Here is an 11,410-nt window from a genome sequence, read left to right on the forward strand (position 1 = left end):
CTCTATCTCTCTCTCCCTCCCTCTCTCTCTCTCTCTGTGTCTCTCTCTGTCTCTATCTCTCTCTCCCTCCCTCTCTCTCTCTCTCTGTGTCTCTCTCTGTATCTATCTCTCTCTCCCTCCCTCTCTCTCCCTCTCTCTCTCTCTCTGTGTCTCTCTCTGTCTCTATCTCTCTCTCCCTCCCTCTCCCTCTCCCTCTCCCTCTCCCTCTCCCTCTCCCTCTCCCTCTCCCTCCTTCCCTCTCCCTCTCTCTCTCTCCCTCCCTCTCCCTCTCTCTCTCTCTCTCTCTCTCTCTCTCTCTCTCTCTCTCTCTCTCTCTCTCTCTCTCTCTCTCTCTCTCTCTCTCTCTCTCTCTCTCTCTCTCTCTCTCTCTCTCTCTCTCTCTCTCTCTCTCTCTCTCTCTCTCTCTCTCTCTGTGTCTCTCTCTCTCTCTCTCTCTCTCTCTCTCTCTCTCTCTCTCTCTCTCTCTCTCTCTCTCTCTCTCTCTCTCTCTCTCTCTCTCCTTCTCTCTCTCTCTCTCTCTCTCTCTCTCTCTCTCTCTCTCTCTCCCTCTCTCTCTCTCTCCAGGCTGTAGCTGGCCTGTTGGCTGATGCTCGCTCGCTGGCTGAAGTCTCCAGAGAAGAAGCGTCCAGCTTCAGATCAAACTACGGACACGACATTCCCCTGAAGGTAAACGTTTGCCTGAGATCAGCCCCTTGTTGTTGTTGTTGTTGTTGTTGGCCGTCACACAGGAACACAACCTGTAGGAATTGGGTTGTTTCAGTGTGTGTTGTTACACTCACCAACTAAAATCTGCTCTCTGATGCTAAGCTAACGGTGCTTCCTGTTGTTGCAGCACCTGTCTGAGCGAGTGGCCATGTACGTGCACGCCTACACGCTGTACAGCGCCGTCCGGCCGTTCGGCTGCAGGTGAGTCACAGCTTCACCTCCTCCATCACATCAGCTGCTGCTGCTTCAGGGTCAACACGGGTCACAGCGGCTTTAACACGCTGTTGTTTTCAGTTTTAGGTAAAAAGAATCAAATGTGTTGCCTGCTCACATTGATTATATTTTAAACTCACATATTTGTTTTCTTACCGTCATTATTAGGAAACAAACTTTGTCACTTTATGCTGAAAACGATCAGCACATTTGTCATCGGTTCACGTGAACTGGTTCTAGAGAGAAAAGACTCTTTTTGTCTCCAGCTTTACCCAGTGGTTGGAGTTTATGTTTTCAGTTCTGTCCGTCTCATTATTGGGAACAAGATATCTCAACGTCTTGAGGGAAATTTATTCAAATTTGCTACAACTGTTCATTGATTTGGGAGGTCAGAGGTCACAATGACCTCATGAGCCTGTAAATCAAAAGTATGACGACTTCCAGGAGCTGTGACGCCTGAGTGCTTGTCTCTCTGCAGCTTCATCCTTGGCTCCTACAACAAAGACGACGGTCCCCAGCTCTACATGGTCGACCCGTCAGGCATCTCATACGTGAGTCCAACACACGGTGGTCCCTTCCCTGGGCAGCAGGGGGCAGCGGTGGCATCAAGAGGTCGATAAAGAGTCTGGGAGGGACAGATTATCAAGACAGGCAGAAGTTAGAAGCAAGTCTCTCAATAACCGGCTTCTAGCAGCTGCCAGTGCAGGCTCGTGTGTTCTTGTGGCAAAGTGCCTCTTACCAACACCAGCTTTAACCAGTCATTCATCATCATGGTATAAGTGATGAAATGACATCTCGATTCTTTGCTGTCTTCGAACTAGAAAAACATTTCCAGCCCAAGTGCATCTCCATTTTCTTATGAATTTATAAATTATTAACCGGATGAAGGATTTTATCCGTCAAATGTTTGGATCTTAAAGCTCTGCAAGGAGTTTTTAACTGGTACGAAACGTCCTTAATTTAATATCATTACCTCTTTATGACCTACGACAGCAAATGAGACAATCGGGGGGGAAATTGGCTTTTTCTATTAACTATTATCAATATCCGTGGTCGAGTGGATTCCCCACGAGGTCCGAGCATCATGTGAAGGATCGAGTCGGGCTGAGTGCTCGGCTGAAGGCGAACCCGACTCTGTGTCTCTTTCAATAAGATGCGTGACCTCATCACTATGCTTCTGAAAACACCTGTGATTAACATTCCATCGACCTTTAGCCCCCGTACACTGAGTGACTTGGTTCGGTCTCAGGTGTGATGTTTCCATTTCCACATGAAGTTGAAGTTTCTCCCCATTAGACCAGTAACCTCACTGTGTTTGTGTGCTCAGGGTTACTGGGGCTGCGCCATCGGAAAAGCAAAACAAGCGGCCAAGACAGAGATCGAGAAACTGCAGGTGAGTTAATTCCTTCCCAACAGTCCGATGGTCACATGCAGCAGATCCTTTCTCTGCAGCTCTATAGAAACGTGCTCCGCTGAGCAGTGGTGAATCTGAAAGGTTGATTTGATGTTTGTGTTTGTCAGATGAAGGAGATGACGTGCAGAGAACTGGTCAAGGAAGTCGCCAAAATGTGAGTCAGAACAGCGCTAGCCTGAGTCCAGAACATGTGGACATGCTGACGTTCTTACATCACAACCATAGACTGTATATATAGATTACAACACACATGTCTAACTGACGTTTGAGATTTTGAGCTGGACACCATTGTTTCTTATACTTTAAACATGTTGCACTTTGTTGAATATGCAGACTTAACTTTTTTCTTTTGATAAGGGGTTAAAACTTTGAATTTATAAGCCCTCTAGATTTATTTTTATCACGTTGGAGTTGCTAGTTTAAACCTAAAGTTTTGCACTTTAATATTTGAGCCTTTGTTTACATTTTGTTTTGTGCTGCATTGTACGATGACATAATTTCAAAATTAACTGAAATTAAATGGTCAATTTGATTTTTTTAGAGGAAAATTAATCGTTTAGATTAATCGACTAATCGTTAAAATAGTGTTAGGGTTAGCCGTTGTCGTTAGTGTCAGCCCTACTCTGCTGCAGCTTCACACTGAGGAGCAGGAGTTTGAGTTTCAGAGGAACATGAACCATGTTAGTGTAATAATCCTGCTGCTGAGGAACTGGTTGAGAGAACCAGAATCTTCCTGTAGCTGAAACTTCCATCATCTCCATACGTTAGATGATGCAGCAGAGTGGTTCCTGTCCTCAGAGGTTCACATGTGTGTCGGAGCTGGTTGAGCTCCGGTAACAACACGTGTGTTTTATTCTCTTTCACGGCCGGACTCTGAATCTGTCCTGTTTCTTTTTTCCAGAATCTACATCGTTCATGACGAAGTGAAGGACAAATCGTTTGAGCTGGAGCTCAGCTGGGTTGGAGAAGGTAAGAACCAATCGGTGTTGTCTTCTCCTTGTCCCCATCTGTCCATCTGTCTGTCCTTCCTCCAGTCTCTCCACTAGTTGTTTATTGTCCTCCTCTCCCCTCCAGTCACAAATGGACGACACGAGCTGGTTCCTAAAGATGTTCGAGAGGAAGCAGAGAAATACGCCAAGGTGAGCAGGTCCCTCCCGTGTGCACCTGCACCTCCAGCTGCACCTCCACCTGCACCTTCAGCTCCACCTTCAGCTCCACCTCCAGCTGCACCTTCAGCTCCACCTTCTCATGTTTGATCCGTGTCTTCAGAAGTGTGATTCTGGTGTTTGTCTTCTCAGGATTCTTTAGAGGAGGACGACGACTCTGATGAAGACAACATGTGAACCCGTCCCCTCGTCCCTGCCCACATCTGGGACTCCGCCCTCAACCTTTTATATTGTTCACCTTTAATTTGAGAAAAAATAAATAAAGTTTGAAACCAGTTGAAGAGCTTCTTTGCTTGTGTGTGAGTCTCCCTGTTAGCTGGTCCAGCAGCGAGCAGCAGAAAGCTGCTCCATGAATAAAGCTGCTTCTGATTGAGACATGTTCCTGTGGAGGTCAGAACTTCCTCCCTGACGGCAGGTGTCCCCTCAGGAGAACATCCTGAGGAGAACATCCTGAGGAGAACATCCTGAGGAGAACATCCTGAGGAGAACATCCTGAGGAGAGAACATCCTGAGGAGAACATCCTGAGGAGAACATCCTGAGGAGAACATCCTGAGGAGAACATCCTGAGGAGAGAACATCCTGAGGAGAACATCCTGAGGAGAACATCCTGAGGAGGACCCAGCTGCTGAGCTCATGCATCCTCATACTGTGTGTCTGTTAGAAATCACCTCCATGCTTGAGTCTCACGCACGGACCCGCGTCATTAAAGTGCGTGAGAGTCCAGTGATGGTTCTCACTTCCTGTCACGTGACAGACACCGCGTGGTTCACTAGAAACTTTTGAAAGTTTGACGTGTTTCCTGGAGCCGGTGACGTCACAGACCCGTAGAACCCGTGCAGGTTTCATCAGTGACACCCGAGCTAACGGCTAGTGACAGGCGTGGTCGTTTATCCTTTAAGAGAAGAAGAGCCGAACTGGTTTGTTCAATCAAGTATTTATTTAGGAAACAATGAACAGGTTAATCAGCGAAGCAATGGGCTTCCAGTACACTAGTTGTATCAGAGCGCCACGAACATCCAGCGTCTGTCTATTCTATAACAGTAGATCTTCGTTCCTCCTCCTCGGAAGTACGCAGGTGTAATCCTTCCTCCTGGCTTTTGGAATACGGAAGTGAAACAAGGAGACACTCCCAATGACGCTCCTACTCTGATAGTTGCTCTGCACCTTTTCACTTCATGAAAGGCCTTGACTCAGCAGATGCAATGAGGGCCAAAGGTGTTTACAGTTGGAGAAAAGATTATTATATTCCTGCTTCATCAAAACAAACCTGACTGTGTGAACATTTACAACAAACTGAACCAAAACAATGTTCCAAAATCAAGTCAACAAAGTCGCTCTGTCCGACCTCCAGAACTTATCAGACAGCTGCAAAGAAATCTGTGAGTTTAATGAACCTAAGGGAATTACGCTTTAATACAGAAGTTAGAAATGAGAACAAGTTAACGTACAGTGTATAGTATGTCACAGATTTCACAGTCTTCAAAACAGGCAGCAGCTCTTATGACAATTATTAAACACTAGGAAGGAAAAAGTTTTATTAAATCATTTGTGTGAAGGCATAATATCTAGCTAAAACTTCTATCTTTATTGTTAAGCGTACAAATACAATTTGAAATGCTTCTATCTTTATTTGTTTAGAATTCTGTCAGCACAGACTATAGTTTAAATATTGAAATCCTCACACTATCTGTGACGCAGCAGGCTAGCCCCCGAGCTAACGGCTCCATGCGGGGAGGAGAGGGAGGTCTCCCGGAGGAAAGTGATCGTTCCTCCGGACGGAAGCAGGGACCGGAGCCGGTGAAGAATGCCTGAGCTAGCAGAAGTACGAGGCTAGTTGTTAGCTTAGCATCATCAAACAACACTGACCAGCTGCTGTTTGTCTTGCCGTGATCGTAACCTACCAGTTAGAATTGTACTTTATTTATTTTTATTTATAGTTATACAATTATTTTACTTTATTAACGCTTCCTCCGGAAATGACCCTGCTGTGCATCCCCCTTTGTGTTCCCTATAAAGCTTGTACTTCCGGTCGACCCCTTCCCTTCCTCACTGTAGCTGCTCGCTGCTCAGGGTGAGTCACATGCTCAATGCTCCGCGATATTATCATCTGATTCAAAACTGAACTGTTTATAGGATGTGTTGTAAATATGAGTTCACTGCGCTGCTGTTTGTAACTGTTGATATGTTTTGTAAATGTTATTTAACGTTTAATGCGAAACGTGTAACACGATGCAGGCGCCATTTTGTTTCATCGCCACGCTGGGATTTCGGAAGCCTTTGATGTTACATTATTTTATTTGTAGGTTTAATAAAGAAATAATAAGAACAATGTGTTTTCTACAGAGATGAATAAAGAGCCCGAGTCACGTGTCGAGCTGGACTCAAGCCGTGAAGATGAAGGTGAGTGAAGCTGCTCCTCTTCCTCATGAGTCACGTGTCACAGCTCCTTCATCCTTCACAGGCCGAGGACACAAGTCTTCATCAGTGAAGACCTGGTCCTGGTCTCATGTGAAGACCTGACCCTGGTCCTGGTCTCATGTGAAGACCTGGTCCTGGTCTCATGTGAAGACCTGGTCCTGGTCTCATGTGAAGACCTGGTCCTGGTCTCATGTGAAGACCTGACCCTGGTCCTGGTCTCATGTGAAGACCTGGTCCTGGTCTCATGTGAAGACCTGGTCCTGGTCTCATGTGAAGACCTGGTCCTGGTCTCATGTGAAGACCTGACCCTGGTCCTGGTCTCATGTGAAGACCTGGTCCTGGTCTCATATCTGTTAGAACTATAACAACTCATCTGAGATGCAGCCTGTGGGGGGGGCGGAGTGATGATACTGAGAAAGGTTTCGCATAATGAGCTGATGATATCATGTGATGTCACGTCTTCTCTTGGCTGTCTGACCCCCCCCCCCGCCACTTGTTAGCTTCATTTAGCTTGAGTTATGTTTCATATCAATGTGGGATCTGATCCAGATGCAGCAGCTGTGTTATTGTGGGCGTGTCCATACGAGCTGTATTAATATTGACCATAACTCCAGGTGTGTGACTGAGCTCTCTGTGCTGCAGGTGGGCTCCACTGTGGAGGTGAAGACCACCCAGGGTTCATCCAGCGAGGCCGTCATCAGTGAACTGACCCACGCCAGCCTCTACACTGTGGGTGAGTCTCGGATCCAGGCTGCTGATTGGTCCACGCTGCTCCCAGTGGGGCTGTCTGAGAGTTGTGATTGGTTGGATGAGTGCAGACGTTCTAATTGGCTGTGGGGGGGGGCGGAGTGATGATACTGAGAGGTTTCGCATAATGAGCTGATGATATCATGTGATGTCACGTTTTCTCTTGGCTGTCTGACCGCCCCCCCCCCAGGTGAACTGGTCACCAGGCGATTAGATATCAGGAGATCTAGAAGAAACCAGGTCACTTGATGGTGCGATGCTTATTTTCTCTCATTATTTAAAGTGGACTATTTGTCTACGAGCTGCGCTTCTTACCGGAAGGAAATCATGAACTAATACATTGCAATTAGCCATCTGTAGGATTATGAGCGGCAAAGTTTTTTTCCGGCTTGAATAAAATAATAAAGTCGGCTTCAGTCAAAATATCGATTTGTGGGAGTCAGCGTGGCGATTTAAAAAAACGTCATTCGCAAGAATTGCGATTCGTAACAATCGATTTTATTCCCCCATCCTGACTGATAAGTGTGAAAGTTTGTATGAACCTGAAATAGAAACAATCCTGGGTTTGTGTGAGTCGGACCAGTGTGAGTGTGTGTGAGTCCTGATGTTCCCATGTGTGAGTCCTGATGTTCCCGTGTGTGTGAGTCCTGATGTTCCCGTGTGTGAGTCCTGATGTTCCCATGTGTGTGAGTCCTGATGTTCCCATGTGTGTGAGTCCTGATGTTCCCATGTGTGAGTCCTGATGTTCCCGTGTGTGAGTCCTGATGTTCCCACGTGTGAGTCCTGATGTTCCCACGTGTGAGTCCTGATGTTCCCACGTGTGAGTCCTGATGTTCCCACGTGTGAGTCCTGATGTTCCCACGTGTGAGTCCTGATGTTCCCGTCAGGACTCACACATGGGTCCTGATGTTCCCATGTGTGAGTCCTGATGTTCCCACGTGTGAGTCCTGATGTTCCCACGTGTGAGTCCTGATGTTCCCACGTGTGAGTCCTGATGTTCCCGTCAGGACTCACACATGGGTCCTGATGTTCCCATGTGTGAGTCCTGATGTTCCCATGTGTGAGTCCTGATGTTCCCATGTGTGAGTCCTAATGTTCCCATGTGTGTGAGTCCTAATGTTCCCATGTGTGTGAGTCCTGATGTTCCCACGTGTGAGTCCTGATGTTCCCACGTGTGAGTCCTGATGTTCCCACGTGTGAGTCCTGATGTTCCCACGTGTGAGTCCTGATGTTCCCATGTGTGAGTCCTGATGTTCCCACGTGTGAGTCCTGATGTTCCCACGTGTGAGTCCTGATGTTCCCACGTGTGAGTCCTGATGTTCCCACGTGTGAGTCCTGATGTTCCCGTCAGGACTCACACATGGGTCCTGATGTTCCCATGTGTGAGTCCTGATGTTCCCATGTGTGAGTCCTAATGTTCCCATGTGTGTGAGTCCTAATGTTCCCATGTGTGTGAGTCCTGATGTTCCCACGTGTGAGTCCTGATGTTCCCACGTGTGAGTCCTGATGTTCCCACGTGTGAGTCCTGATGTTCCCACGTGTGAGTCCTGATGTTCCCACGTGTGAGTCCTGATGTTCCCACGTGTGAGTCCTGATGTTCCCATGTGTGAGTCCTGATGTTCCCATGTGTGAGTCCTGATGTTCCCATGTGTGAGTCCTGATGTTCCCATGTGTGAGTCCTGATGTTCCCATGTGTGAGTCCTGATGTTCCCACGTGTGAGTCCTGATGTTCCCGTGTGTGAGTCTGATGTTCCCATGTGTGAGTCCTGATGTTCCCTTGTGTGTGTTGCAGGCAGCAGACGAGCCTGCTCACCTCCCGGTGGGGACGGACGTCAGTGCCAAGTACAGAGGAGCCTTCTGCGAGGCCAAGATCAAGACTGTGAAGCGCATGGTGAAGGTCAAGGTGAGACACCGGCACCGGGTGGACGTGGAGACAGGAAGTCCACGTGGAGACAGGAAGTCCACGACCTGGTCACAGTGGCGTCTCCGTTTGGGCTGCAGGACTCATTTATCAGGATTACACCTTCCAACCATTATGAACACAAAGTCACTGAGAGTTTCTGGTTTAACAGTTTTATCTTGAACCAAAGTCCTGTGTCCTCAACTAAACACCAGTCACGGCCTAATAATAATAATAACTTTATAGGATATGAACTATAACAACTCATCTGAGATGCAGCCTGTGGGGGGGGGCGGAGTGATGATACTGAGAGGTTTCGCATAATGAGCTGATGATATCATGTGATGTCACGTCTTCTCTTGGCTGTCTGACCCCCCCCCCTGCCACTTGTTAGTTTCTTTTAACTTGAGTTATGTTTCATATCAATGTGTTATTGTGGGCGTGTCCATCGAGACGCTGTATTAATATTGACCATAACTCCAGGTGTGTGACTGAGCTCTCTGTGCTGCAGGTGGGCTCCACTGTGGAGGTGAAGACCACCCAGGGTTCATCCAGCGAGGCCGTCATCAGTGAACTGACCCACGCCAGTCTCTACACTGTGGGTGAGTCTCGGATCCAGGCTGCTGATTGGTCCACGCTGCTCCCAGTGGGGCTGTCTGGGAGTGTTGTGATTGGTTGGATGAGTGCAGACGTTCTAATTGGCTGTGGGGGGGGGCGGAGTGATGATACTGAGAAAGGTTTCGCATAATGAGCTGATGATATCATGTGATGTCACGTTTTCTCTTGGCTGTCTGACCGACCCCCCCCACTCTGCTGACTCAGCGTGTTTGTGTTACATATTGTTGTTGCGGTCGTCATGGTTTCCAATGTGATCGTCTTTATACACATGTGTGTTCAGTGATATGAAGCTGCTGCACCTGACTCTCTGTCTCTGTCTCTGTCTCAGTGCTGATGAGGAGAATGAGCCTTCGTCCAGTGAGGAAGAGGAGGACGACAGGAGGAGGCTTAACGATGAGCTGCTGGGAGGAGTCTGCAGCATCGAGAACCAGGAGGAGGAGCCAAGCAGCTGGTACCTCGTGGTAGAAACTCATCGGAAAAGCAAAACAAGCGGCCGAGACAGATCGAGAAACTGCAGGTGAGTTAGTTCCCGATGGTCCCATGCAGCAGATCCTCTCTCTGCAGCTCTATAGAAACGTGCTCCACGTCTGGTTCTGTCCTCCAGTGACTGACGGACTCTTAACATTTTTGTTGTAGTTCTCTTTAGAATTTATTGTTTTTCTCTTCAAGATAAATGTTATATTGTCATGTATAGTTAGTAAAGTCTCAGTGTCCTGGTTGTTTCTCAGTGATACAGATATTAACACGATGTAATAAAACTACAAACATGAGCTGATAACTGATCTCAGCTTCTTGTGATCTGAGAGACAACCTGGTGTCCAGGTTCATTCTCTACTCCACCTCTTCAGTTATGAGGAAGTGTCAATAAGTCTGGGACTCGGATATTCCTTCATTTCATAAATCTTAGATTTCAATCATTGTCTTTAAAATCTAAAGTAACTCCTTAAAAAACCTCCAGAGTCACATGTGTTGGAGCTGCTTGAGTAACAACACGTGTGATTTATTCTCGACTCTGAATCTGTCCTGTTTCATTTTTCCAGAATCTACATCGTTCATGACGAAGTGAAGGACAAATCGTTTGAGCTGGAGCTCAGCTGGGTCGGAGAAGGTAAGAACCAATCGGTCTTCATCTTCTCCTTGTCCCCATCTGTCCATCTGTCTGTCCTTCCTCCAGTCTCTCCACTTGTTGTTTATTGTCCTCCTCTCCCCTCCAGTCACAAATGGACGACACGAGCTGGTTCCTAAAGATGTTCGAGAGGAAGCAGAGAAATACGCCAAGGTGAGCAGGTCCCTCTGTGTGCACCTGCACCTTCAGCTCCAGCTCCACCTTCAGCTCCACCTTGAGCTCCACCTTCAGCTGCACCTTCAGCTCCACCTTCTCATGTTTGATCCGTGTTTTCAGACGTGTGATTCTGGTGTTTGTCTTCTCAGGATTCTTTAGAGGAGGACGAAGACTCTGATGAAGACAACATGTGAACCCGTCCCCTCGTCCCCGCCCACATCTGGGACTCCGCCCTCAACCTTTTATATTGTTCACCTGTAATTTGAGAATAAATAAAGTTTGAAACCAGTTGAAGAGCTTCTTTGCTTGTGTGTGAGTCTCCTTGTTAGCTGGTCCAGCAGCAGAAAGCTGCTCCATGAATAAAGCTGCTTCTGATATGAGACATGTTCCTGTGGAGGTGTCCCTCAGACCCCCCCCCCCCGCTGAGCTGTGTCCTCAGGAGGACGTCCTGCAGTCTGAAGGTGAAGCCATGTGATGCCCTCTGACCCTCATCATGTGACTTTGTCCACTCTGACTCCGCCTCCACTCACACCTCTACATGTCCACCCATAAGGACAGTGTGTCTCAGTCCTCCTCCTGTGTGTGCACGCCCCTGTCCCACTGAGAGGTCACGTGGTAGAAATACAGGAAAACTGCATCCATGGCTCTGACGTCACCGTGAACCTTTTACGTAAAAGCGTGGAGGTCCCGCCCCCTGATCTTAACTTGTTCCGGATCAGAAATGAAACCGTGAAGAGCGTGAGTCTCACGCACGGACCCACGTCATCAAAGTGCGTGAGAGTCATGTCACGTGACAGACACCTCGCAGTTTGACGTGTTTCCTGTGGTCCGTGACGTCACAGACCCGTAGCACCCGTGCGGGTTTCATGAGTGACGGAGGAGGTCACGTGTTGTTCGCATGTTGTTCACGTGTTGCTCGGCGACATTTTAACTCCGTGTTTTGAAT

General features: G+C 47.7%; 1 protein-coding gene, 1 long non-coding RNA gene and 4 other non-coding genes across 7 annotated transcripts in view; all 6 read left to right on the forward strand.

The window, feature by feature from the left end:
- psma3 (proteasome 20S subunit alpha 3) overlaps nucleotides 1–3,779 on the forward strand; it is a 7,072-nt gene extending 3,293 nt beyond the window's left edge. Inside the window, exons 4-11 of the mRNA XM_061083455.1 lie at nucleotides 565–666; nucleotides 833–906; nucleotides 1,397–1,469; nucleotides 2,246–2,311; nucleotides 2,440–2,486; nucleotides 3,234–3,301; nucleotides 3,407–3,471; nucleotides 3,631–3,779. Of these exons, the coding sequence (XP_060939438.1) occupies nucleotides 565–666; nucleotides 833–906; nucleotides 1,397–1,469; nucleotides 2,246–2,311; nucleotides 2,440–2,486; nucleotides 3,234–3,301; nucleotides 3,407–3,471; nucleotides 3,631–3,675 (540 nt within the window). The 3' untranslated portion in view covers nucleotides 3,676–3,779. The remainder of the gene's footprint in view (nucleotides 1–564; nucleotides 667–832; nucleotides 907–1,396; nucleotides 1,470–2,245; nucleotides 2,312–2,439; nucleotides 2,487–3,233; nucleotides 3,302–3,406; nucleotides 3,472–3,630) is intronic.
- Nucleotides 3,780–5,532: 1,753 nt separating this feature from the next.
- LOC133016131 (uncharacterized) lies at nucleotides 5,533–10,765 on the forward strand. Of its 2 annotated transcripts, XR_009681554.1 has the most exons (7): nucleotides 5,533–5,570; nucleotides 5,843–5,899; nucleotides 6,560–6,650; nucleotides 9,511–9,699; nucleotides 10,223–10,290; nucleotides 10,397–10,461; nucleotides 10,614–10,765. It is a non-coding gene; the product is annotated as an uncharacterized LOC133016131 (long non-coding RNA). The 2 variants fall into 2 exon arrangements; XR_009681555.1 differs by lacking the exons at nucleotides 5,533–5,570; nucleotides 5,843–5,899; nucleotides 6,560–6,650 and adding an exon at nucleotides 9,097–9,166.
- Nucleotides 6,314–6,398, forward strand: LOC133017005 (small nucleolar RNA SNORD53/SNORD92). The gene has a single exon (XR_009682350.1). It is a non-coding gene; the product is annotated as a small nucleolar RNA SNORD53/SNORD92 (small nucleolar RNA).
- Nucleotides 6,761–6,843, forward strand: LOC133017002 (small nucleolar RNA SNORD53/SNORD92). The gene has a single exon (XR_009682347.1). It is a non-coding gene; the product is annotated as a small nucleolar RNA SNORD53/SNORD92 (small nucleolar RNA).
- LOC133017006 (small nucleolar RNA SNORD53/SNORD92) lies at nucleotides 8,857–8,939 on the forward strand. Its single transcript, XR_009682351.1, has one exon. It is a non-coding gene; the product is annotated as a small nucleolar RNA SNORD53/SNORD92 (small nucleolar RNA).
- On the forward strand, nucleotides 9,279–9,363 carry LOC133017003 (small nucleolar RNA SNORD53/SNORD92). Its single transcript, XR_009682348.1, has one exon. It is a non-coding gene; the product is annotated as a small nucleolar RNA SNORD53/SNORD92 (small nucleolar RNA).
- Nucleotides 10,766–11,410: the final 645 nt, after the last annotated feature.

This window comes from Limanda limanda, chromosome 12 (genome assembly GCF_963576545.1).
Source record: "Limanda limanda chromosome 12, fLimLim1.1, whole genome shotgun sequence".
Classification (NCBI taxonomy): Eukaryota; Metazoa; Chordata; class Actinopteri; order Pleuronectiformes; family Pleuronectidae; genus Limanda; species Limanda limanda.